Source organism: Vigna radiata, chromosome 9 (genome assembly GCF_000741045.1).
Source record: "Vigna radiata var. radiata cultivar VC1973A chromosome 9, Vradiata_ver6, whole genome shotgun sequence".
Classification (NCBI taxonomy): Eukaryota; Viridiplantae; Streptophyta; class Magnoliopsida; order Fabales; family Fabaceae; genus Vigna; species Vigna radiata.
The window spans coordinates 339,920-350,973 of record NC_028359.1 but is presented as its reverse complement, the minus strand read 5'-3'; the positions used below and the strand labels follow the sequence as shown (position 1 = coordinate 350,973).

The following is an 11,054-nucleotide window of genomic DNA, read 5'->3' as shown; positions in this document are numbered from 1 at the left end:
TGATTTCCTAATATTATTTATTCATGTATTTCAAGAAAAGGACAGATCAATATATAATACACTTATTACCTTAAAACTTACTTTTTTATTATATAATTTCAAGGTTTGTGTTTTTGTTTTTTGATTTATAATTAATGCATTTTATTATTCTGAATTTCCCTAATAAATTGAAATTGTTAAGTTTTAAATGTTTTCCAAATCGTAAGGTCTTTTCTCCAAACACTTTCAAAATCTGCATTACATTCTTTTTAGTATTTTTACTTTTATCTTTTCAAATTACTAAATACAATATTTTAGAATAGAGTTTATATTTCAAGTAGTTAAACAAAAAAAAAATAGTATAAATTAAGTTTTACAAATTGTAAGATGAAATTTCTAAAATATCCACAGCTACAAAGAAAAGGAACAAAACCCTATTTGTAAACAATAAATTAACAACTGATAACCTAATCCTTTATTTCAAAACAAAAAAGTAATTCTAAACGAAAAGAAACGATTAACAGCAAAAAACCTAATGTTTTATATTTTAATCAACTAATTCTAAACAAAAAATAATTAATAAAAACATTATTAACAAGTTGGCGGACAACAGCTGAAATATAAATTTTAATATTTTGTTTGTATGGTTCAACCTATCATAAGAGGGAACCGTATTCAATTACTCAAGGGACGATCGTTTCACGCTTCCATTTTGCGTTATCGCGGGAATCATATGTTTTCAAATGTACACTAAAATGATATTTTCAAAATTATGATTAGTTGGTATTTCATCATTTTAAAAAAATAAAAATAAAATTAAAAAAGAAAGAGAAAGATGTATTGGAATTGGTGGATATTGCGGACAATAATATTCATTTCCATCAAAACATCATATACCCACTTTTAATGGGAAAATAAATAATTTAGAATATAAGAGGATAAAATAAATAATGTTACTGTTTTAACATATAGTAACATTATATAGAAATGAAAAAAATCACCAGATTATGATGTATAGATAAAAGTCGTTCGAATAATAATATATTAATTTCTCAGATCCTATTCTGTTTCATTTAATACTATTTTACAAGGATAAAAAAAATATATATTTTCTTATCTGTTCTTCAACCTTTTATCTCTTTCAAAAAATAAAACGTCATAGTGATAATGAACCTAATCGAAATCTTGAGTTAAGTGTTTTTGTTTGAGCGATGTGTTTTGTTCCCATCTTTCAAACCAAGAAGGTCTATTATAATATCTTGTGTTGATGTTGGAGTTATGTCTTAAACCTAACTACTATTTTAGATGGTTGAATAAACGTGGTATTTTAAAATAATTCATTTTTTAAATGTTGTCGTTTAATGATGAATAAATTTTAGTTTTATAATATTAATTTTGTTATCTAATTTGAAATAAGATTTCTTATTATTATAATGATAGGTAGAAAAAGATAATGAGCAATAAAAAATAAGATCAAGATTTTATACCATTATTTATTACCATTGATCGTAAGTGTTCTTTATAATATTTTTATTTTCAAAAAATCAGTAATAACGAATTTAATTTCAAATTATATTTCAAAAAAATTATAAATTATTTTTCCTTCTATTAAAATCATTAAAATTTGAAGTCATTATTTTTAGTTAACTATTTTAAATTACTTTTCCATAGTTTTATTTTTTATTTTTTCCTACCCATATTTCAACATGTCTATTTAAAGAATATTTTTCTCAAGAAAACATTATTTTGAAAAAAAAAAATCAGAAAGTGAGCGATAATAAGTTTTTAGAAAGATATGAATGTATGAATTAGGATTGTAACAGAGAGGTCCGGATGGCCCATTTCAATCTTGAAAGGACTATTGCTTCCTGCATCCTCAAAATTACTAAATGCATTCCCAGTTTAATAGAAAAAAGATTAAAAAAAAAAATTCATTCCTTGCATTACATAACTGTTGTCATTCTCCTTACAGTGTGATTCCTTCTTCTTCATTTTCGCTTTTTCTTCTTTTCCAAAAAGTTCAGAATTGTCCACACCAAACTCATCTTCTCCTTTTCCCATGGGTAAAGGTTTTCACATTCTTTTTATATCAGACGAATAATTTCAACATTATATCCAATCTCATCTCCATATGCATATTTTATTGTAAAGATTTACATATTCTTAATAAATAACTTATTTATTTGTTTCTTATAGGGTTCAAACTAATAATTTATTATCTCCTTTCTTTTTAAAAAAAGAAAATAGCCTTAATTTGTCATTTGTGATACGTGAATTCACTGCCAACACCATTAGCGCAATAAAGGTGCGTAAAAGAATAAGTATGGTCGTCTAACAGCATTTGATGTGCATAAAACTTGTTTTCATAAAAATATTAGCAAACCTTGTATTTCATTGTTCATACGAAGGGTTTCATGCCTAGAGGTGACTTATATCATTAAGTAGCTTATATTTTATTATTAAATTTCATTGATGGAATAATATTTACACCATACATAATCTCAAAGTTTGTATTAATATAATATAATTATTTTGTAATCAATAAAGATTTAGTGAATTACCTTTACAAAGATGCATTGGAAATCATTCTCCTAATAAGTAAAAAGTACTTTTCGTGGGTCAAGTTGACCACTACAATAACTTGAAGGAACTGGAGATATCTCTTGTCTTCCTTTCCACTCTTCACCAGGTTTAAGGGTAATTGGATTTTCTACGCAAGCAGCTTGAACACAAAGCATATTTTTGTACTCATCATCCCCTAGATCAGATATGGATTTCGCTTTCTTGTCCCATGGATTCCATACCACTACAAAAAAAAAAAGGTTGCAGAACACTTGATCATTGTCTTTTTTTACCCTTTTTCATTCATAATTATCATCTCTTGTATCACATTTCATCATGATCCTTATGCATACAAGAAAGGGTATCAAGATTAGCAAACTCACCAGCATCTGGAAGCCCATCTTTTCGCAATACAAAAGTTCTCTTCCTTTCATGGTCTATGATTGCGATTTTTGTCGGAGTGCTTAGGTAAACTTTGTCCACCTTTAGTATCAAATAGACAGACCAAAATAAAATAGTTATGGAGTTGAAGCAATAGAATATAAACAAGACAACAAAAACTATTCCATCGAAAACAAATATTAACTTCAGACTCAAACGTAATAGCATCCCCTTGTTCAGTAAATCGTTCTCTATTCTTCAAGTTGTCCAGATAATCTAGTGTCTCCAATCCTTCAATTCGCACTTCACTGCCCATACGAACGGTGACAATTATCTTACATACGACACAAGTCATAAATCCCAAAGCAATGTAATTCTACATCAGACAAGGTCATGGCCAAAAGCAAATACATGTTAACTTAAGTAAAACAATAATAAAACAAATTGTTATTCCAAAAGACGGTGCTCGGAGCCATTGTACACTTTTTGAGATTTGAAGTTTCCAAAACTTTACAAAAGGTAAAATATACGCACGTCTCACTGTTGGTGAAAATTTGAATTATGAGAAAAAGATTCATCCAAAATACAAGACCGATATAGACCTGATGTCAGTAACATAGAAGTATGTATTATAGGCAAATGTGAAGGTGAAGGATTTTCCATCAGTATTTGTGTTTCGAATGCGAGACGTCATCAACAGATCGCCGGCAGGTCCCAAAGCTATCCTCAACCGGAACTCATATCTATAGCCAATTATTAAAAATCATTCTCTTAATCCAATTCGTTAAATTGAAAAATATCATAATTATTTAAGGTAAAACTGTATACCTATGTGGCCAATGTTTTGCATCATCCTCAGAGTGCCTAAGAATCAAGTCAATGAAAGCTCTGTTGGTGGTAGCTGTGGGAAACGGCGGAGGATTAGGATCTAATGACCAAAACCTGTTCCTCGCAAATCCATGTTGCTGAAGAGAGCCGTGATTCGAAAACTGCAAAACACAGATTAGAAGTACTGAAAAGAGAGAAACAGAATTCACGAAAAGGATACACACACAGATAGACACACATACTTGAGGAAAACATATAGGAATGCCTCCGCGTATGGATTTTGGAGGCTTAAAATTATTCTGCAAAATTGTTGTGAAAAAATAAAGATGAAATTGCGCGAAAATTAAAAAAAAAAAAAAATCATGTTAAGATCCGTGCATGTGGAAATGAAACTTGAACCTTACTACTGACAAAGAGCAATTCCTCCCCAAGATCATTCTTCCATGACGTTACTTGACCACCGTACAGATAAATCTACAGAGAATGCAATTGAATTGATCGTAACTACGAATTGAATTGAATTAAATCGCAATGATGAAAATGATGAAAACGATTAAACCTCCGCAGAGAAACCGCGAACTTCTCTGAGAATGATTTTCTCGAGGCCATTGACACCCGTACACTGCTGCACGTACACCGTTTGTCGTGACATTTTCAGATTCAGAATTCAAAATTTTTCAGAGATCACACAATTCACATTTCTCCATTCTCCTCTTTCTCTAATCCTATTTATATTCCTCCTCATCATCAAACAACACAAGATAGGAGAGAGAATGAGAGACTTAAGCCATGGACCATATTTTATTCATCTTTTATTTATGGTTTCATATACATCTCCTATTCTATTAATAATATAACCTATATTCAAATTATTTTTTTCAAAATTTCTATTTTTAACCATTTTATATCTTTACTCTTTATTAATATTTCATATTTATAATTACTTTATTTAAATAAGAATACAATCCCTTATAATTTAGATTTTTAAATCAAGCTTTTTTCTCACTCTCATTTTCACATATACTTAATATTAACATTTTATCACGGTCAATTAAATATAATCGTAAAACTGTCTTCTTAATCTGTAATAATTTGTAATTCATACATTATAAATAAAGTCTATTAAGTAATTTATATATTTATAAATGTGTACTCTAACGATTTATAGTTACTCACATTTTAAAAATATATCCTTGTCCTTAATATTTTTTATGAAATTCAACCGTTAAATTATGTAATAACGCATACAAAGTATGTATGTATGTATGTAATTCTATGATCATGCATCTGAAGAATATATTATTTCAAGTCATGAAAAGAATAAGTTTTCAGATGTATAAAATAAATTGTGGTGTGTATTAATATTAATTTATTAAAATCTATGATTTTCAATAATTTTATTAATCAGCAATTGTTTTAAAATAAAATTTTTACGTTTTCTTTCATTCTTTATTTACTGGATGTAACTTGAATTTTGAAAATTTTCAAAGGAAGTTTTTCAATTTTATTTTATTATTTCTTTCCATCTGTTATTATTTTTACACAGTGTCAGTTTTGTTACTTCTTCCATTATATCTAACACACATAAAATAAATAAATTTATCATTGTTTTTTCCTTTTTTTAATATAAAAACTTGATTTTCATCTCTATGAAATCAATGTTGTAATTGAATATAGACTTTTTATTTTGATGTTAATTAACGATTACTAAGTATTTCTCTATGCATTTGATTTTCGTAATTAGTTGTCTCTTTTCATTTATATTTTTTATATCCAATTCTAAATTAAGTTTTAGTAGTTTTCCAGTTGTATTTTTTTTTTAGTAAAAATGTGTATTAACACATTTTAATTCACTTATGGAATAATGTAGTTGAATATAAACAGCAAGAAACACAAATTTGATATTCACTTATTTACATTGAAAGTCTCTTACTATATTTTACTATTATTTAGATAACAAACACTAGCAAATTAAATTTCATATAATGATTGTAATTGTGTAATTTAAGATGTAAAACTAAAAACATTTTTATTTCATCTAACTAGAAATATTGTTAATTAATTGAGAAAATGTCTTGTTTTTTTTTATATCAAATTTTAAAAAGAAATATAGAAAACGGTAATTTAGAATTAAATTTGAACAAATTATTTCAAGTCATTAACTTATTAAAAATAAACTTTAATGTATTGGTTTATTACTTTCTTACAATAGCCGTCAGTAGAATTTGACTCCAAATCCTAAAAAGAGATTTAGGAAGTATGTCTTTTAACTAAACTTAATTAAATTTCTAAACATGTTAAAGATTTATTATAATTCACAGAAGTATGTACTTATTGAAAACTTATAAGATAAATGCTTAAACACCATCCTTTATGATGAATATTTAATAAATGGTTTCATATCTTATAAGAAATTGTTATAATCACATTACAAAAACACCAATTAAAAATACACTAGTTGAAACAATAAATAATTAAGGTTACAGTATTTTTAGTCTCATGATAATAAATTATTTTATTTGCTTCAAGTATTGTCTATATAAACCAATCAAATATACATAACTATTTAAGTAAATAAAAATTATCAATAATTTTCTAAAAATACGATACTCTTTTAGTCACTCGTTTAAACTATACTCCTAAACTTTAATATACTTGTCAAATAACATATATATATATATTTAATTTTAATAAAATAAAATAAGTTGAAGCTTTTTAATTTTTTGGAGAGTTTTGTTTTTTAGTATTATTATGTGATCCATTGTAATATAACTATCCAGTTTTTCCCGTATAAAACATTAAATCTAAATATTAAAATAATTGTACTCTGAACGTATTCAAATATTAAATTATCTTACAATTAATTTGAACCAAACACAGATAAAAGAGAAGATTACAATGTGCCAAACTTATACATTATGTTTCTAATGAATATTTTTCAATTTAGAAACCTGTGTTCATTTTGATGGTTATGTTAATTTAATATTTTTATCATCTATTTCCTTCGATTTTAAAATGTGTTTATATAGATGTAGATAAATGTCAAAATAACTAAATATAATTGAAAGAAAACATATCAAACCGTGACTTTTCTTATATACAAATACAAAATGTTATTTCAAAATCAATTTTATAAAATTATGTTGATAACAAAAATGATCAAAATAGAAAGATGATGAGTGGTATTGCTATGTAATAACACTTGTGTCTGGTTCGAGCTCAGCACATCCACTTGTTGCATAATTTGAATGAAAATTTCAAAGGTGGTGCCTTTTCAAAGGGTTTTGCTCGTAATATTCAACTCTCTGACCTATGGGAAATAATTGAATATAGATCTCAGTTTGAAATAAGAAGAAAATTATTAATGCAATCTTTTATTTAGGACGACTTTTAAGGTAGACTTGGGAATTTTAAGCCAACCAACTACGGCATTAAATTTAGTTTCATTCTATTTGGTAGAGGAGATCTTTGTCCTATGTTGAGACAAGTTTGACCTTACAGGACAAGAAGCAAGAAGGTGAACCATGCACTTGACTTAGGACCATAATTCATAATCGTGTTTCAGATTCTTACATTTGTCTCCCTTTACAGTTCTACCCTTAGATGCATAGTAATGATGATGCCATTGCCATTGCCATTGCCATTGGCAGGTATTACCAAATGGTAACTCCATTTCGAGTAATTCCAGGATTTTGAAAATACTGTATTCTTTTCCTGTAGAATTCACGAAACCCATAACTCAGCGATGCAACCAAACCAAATGGAAGAACACCACCAATTCCGGCAGAAGGAAATTTGCAGAAGCAGATAGAAAAATATAGGGTCTAAAATCAAGGTAAAACGACTTCCTATTCTAAAACTTGTAGCAGAGACAACAGAATAAGCAATTAACCTGAAATGTCAATGGTAAGAACTTAATTTAAGAGACCAAAACCTTTGATAAGAGACCAGCTCCATGTTACTCACCTAAAAAATATACATTCTAGTCATGTACATGTCACATTAATTTAACTCTGTTTTGACCTCTGCCGTGAATTTTGACGTAATTTTGTCAACAAGCATAAGTAAACGATGTTAAATCGCTCTACCGACAAATGTCGAGAAACTTTTAGATAGTTACACACCAAGAATTTCTATTGTGTGGGAGTATTACTTAACGGTAAGACACAGTTAACAAGGAAGCGAAACAAAAATACTAGTTTCTGGATACAGAGGGACCAAATAATAAAACGATGGAAGGCATGAAGAAGAAATGAGAAAATTAAACGAAGAGAAGAGAACACTGCCTACCTGAAATTGGGATGCGTAACGACAACAATGGATGTTCAAATTTCATATCCGGGTAACAAGGTGAGAAATGATAAGTCTCAATTACTCAACCAATAGCATCAGACCGACAAGGATACAGAAGGAACCTAACCAAAAGTGTCACAACACAACAAGATTATGTCCCTTTTTTCATTTGTATGCAAGCAAAGTGACAGGTAAACTACCGTAAATTCTATGTTCCAGCGCCCTACCAATCCAGCTACGACCAATTTTCAGAAATTGCTACCCAGTTTTCATCATTAAATAAAAAATAATGCAACAAAATATTCGATTTACTGCTAATAATTAAAAAAAAAATGCTCTAAGGGTGCTTACTAGGGGTGAGAATCGATTATGATAGAAAATAGGTAGCAATTAAGTATGAGACGTATAGAGACAAAAGTGATGTTTGTTTTTAAAGAAAATGGCAATGCGCAGAAGAGTAGCCAAATCCAAAATTGAAAAGGGCAGGGAGGTGAACCAAAAAAGGGGAAATATTGGCGACGCCACATCAAGCACATACATACAATACATACATATATTACCTATGTAAGAGAGGAGGCTGAGGCTGACGCTGAGTCCCACTCAGGTTCTGAAATAAGCATACATAGATGAGCAGTATCTATTAGCACCAGTCTCAACCAGACTCATTCATTCGGTTGGCTCCAACAAATCGTACTCACTGGCAGCGAGTGAGAGGGCTTAAAAAATATACGATACAGAAAAAGATGCGAAACAAAGCAAAGCAAGCAGGGCATGTTATGGTAAGTAGAAAGAAAACATTGTAATGTATGGCTGAAAATGGAATATTGAAATTTGATTTGTATGAAAATGAAAATGAAAACGAAAATGAAAACAAAAACAAAGCAGCAGAGCGGATAGGGGTAGCTAAGCAAGTGGCGGTGGGGCATCCATGTGGTTCATCGATCGATCCATTCTCCGGGGAGGAGGCATGTAGCATTGATTTGTAATAAATAAAAAATTACAGGCGAGAAGTAAGAAAGTAAGTTTAGTACGGGTTGCTAGGAGGGAAGAGGCCTGGGAGGAGGAGGGGGTAGGAGCTGGTGGAGATTGGGAGGAAGCTGATTGTGGTTGGAGTGGGGAGGAGCAATGAAAGGATGTTCCAGCAACCTTGAGGCAGACCATCGGCGAGAGGGATCCCGCTGGAGGCACCTAGAGATGAAATCCCTGAAGTGGAGGGAGGCAGAGGGAGGAGCCTCGGGTGGCTGAGACATACAGATAGCGCACATGAGGCTGGCCCAATCGCCCTGCCTCCCAACTGCGAAGGGAAATCTGCCCATGTAGAACTCCAATATGCTAACCCCAAAGCTCCATATGTCCCCCGCGTAAGCGTCGTATTGGCCATCGTTTATGTCCGTGTTGATCCTCTCCGGACTCATGTAGGCGATCGTCCCCACCGAAGAATTGCACGGATCCATGGTCTGGTTCAGAATCCGACCCACCCCGAAATCCGCGATCTTCACCTGCTTCCGCGAGTTTATCAGCAGATTCGAGGGCTTGATGTCCCTGTGCACGATGTGCCGCCGGTGCAGGTACGCCAGCCCCCGAAGAATCTGCCTGGACAGATCTGCCAGCTGCTGTTCGTGCGGGATGTGTTTCCCCTCCAGAGATCCCCCGTCCATGAACTCCAGAAGCACCTGGATTTCGCTGTTCTGATCGTACATCTCGTGACACTTCACCACGTTCGCATCGTCCACGTCCCGCAGGATCTGGATTTCCCGGTGGATCTGCCGCCTCACGGACTCCTCGTGGTGTCCGTATATCACCTTCAGCGCGTACACGCGCCCGCTAGTTCGGTGCACAACCTTGTACACCGTCCCCCCGCTCCCGCTCCCGATGCGGTTCAGTCTCTCCAGCTCCGAAAACGGGATCACCTGCTGCTGCTGCTGCTGCTGTTGGCTGGCTCCTCCGCTGGCCGCAGGCGGAGCCGTGGATGGCGGAAGAGGAAGCGGCACCGCCAAATTAGTATCACGCTGCGGCAGCGGCAGCGTGAGATCCTTGCGGCGTCTCTGGGGACGGTGATCCTTGTTGTTGGTAGGCGGCGGAGCAGAGGCGGAGCCGGAGGCAGAAGGCGGTGGGAGTTGCATCGGCCTCATCTCATGTCTCGAATCCAGTGTGAAAAAAAGAATATATATAAATAATTTATGTTTAGATTATAATATTAATAAGAAAAAGGAAAGAAAGAGAAGAAGGGAAGGAAGTTCATATAATGTCCATGAGGGAACTGCAGAGAAGCTTCCAGGAAGTTTGAGAGAGAAGAAGACGATGAAGAAGAAGAAGAAGAGCCCAAAGGAAAAAATCGATTTGATTTGATTTGATTTCTTCCCTTTACTTCTCTCCACCATAACAGAGGGCAAAATTAAAAACAACTTTTTTTATTTATTTTCTAAATTCATATAAAAGTAAATGGAGAGGTAGCTATCAAAAGAGGGAATCCTGATTTAAAAGGCATGGGGTCCACGCGCCTCCAGGGCCCGTGGGGAACGTGGACCAATTACCTTCCTATGTGCCAAGACCATCTCCGTGGTTGGATCACACCGCACTTCCACACTACATTCATACACTCTTCCAACAGACATACTTTTTCTTTTTTATTTTTTTCATTTTTATTATTATTATTATTATTATTATTATTATTATTATTATTATTATTATTTACACCAATCCAATTATCTCCCATTCTCAACACGCAACAACTATAAATCCACGCTCACATCTGTCAATTTCAAATTCCTCTATTCTTTCATTTCTTCCTTTTATTTTTCTCCTCCACTCATTCTCCCTCCAACTTTTTCATCATTAAAACCCATTCTTTATTTATCTTAATCCTCCACTTAATCACTCTCATTCTTCTAAACTATTCTTAGCTCTCCATACCTTCTTTTCTAAATCACATTTTCCTTTTATATTATATTTTCTCTGCAATTCGTTTAATTCAACTTATCGTTAAAAAATACTTTATTTATAATTTATGG

The 11,054-nt window shown here is 32.2% G+C and overlaps 2 protein-coding genes across 2 annotated transcripts; both read right to left on the bottom strand.

Moving 5' to 3' along the window:
* Positions 1 to 2,535: 2,535 nt before the first annotated feature.
* LOC106774138 (putative glucose-6-phosphate 1-epimerase) lies at positions 2,536 to 4,498 on the bottom strand. Its single transcript, XM_022786480.1, has 7 exons — positions 4,310 to 4,498; positions 4,150 to 4,224; positions 3,751 to 3,911; positions 3,525 to 3,665; positions 3,128 to 3,230; positions 2,925 to 3,024; positions 2,536 to 2,785 (listed from the first exon to the last, which is right to left on the bottom strand). The coding sequence occupies exons 1-7, from the start codon at positions 4,400 to 4,402 to the stop codon at positions 2,571 to 2,573; spliced, it is 888 nt and encodes a 295-aa protein (XP_022642201.1). The 5' UTR covers positions 4,403 to 4,498; the 3' UTR covers positions 2,536 to 2,570.
* A 2,770-nt stretch (positions 4,499 to 7,268) lies between these two features.
* Positions 7,269 to 10,453, bottom strand: LOC106774137 (mitogen-activated protein kinase kinase 5-like). The gene is given in 4 exon segments (XM_022786479.1): positions 7,269 to 7,464; positions 8,604 to 8,650; positions 9,075 to 9,167; positions 9,169 to 10,453. Coding segments are annotated over 3 exon segments (1,107 nt in total). The 5' UTR covers positions 10,176 to 10,453; the 3' UTR covers positions 7,269 to 7,464; positions 8,604 to 8,643.
* Positions 10,454 to 11,054: the final 601 nt, after the last annotated feature.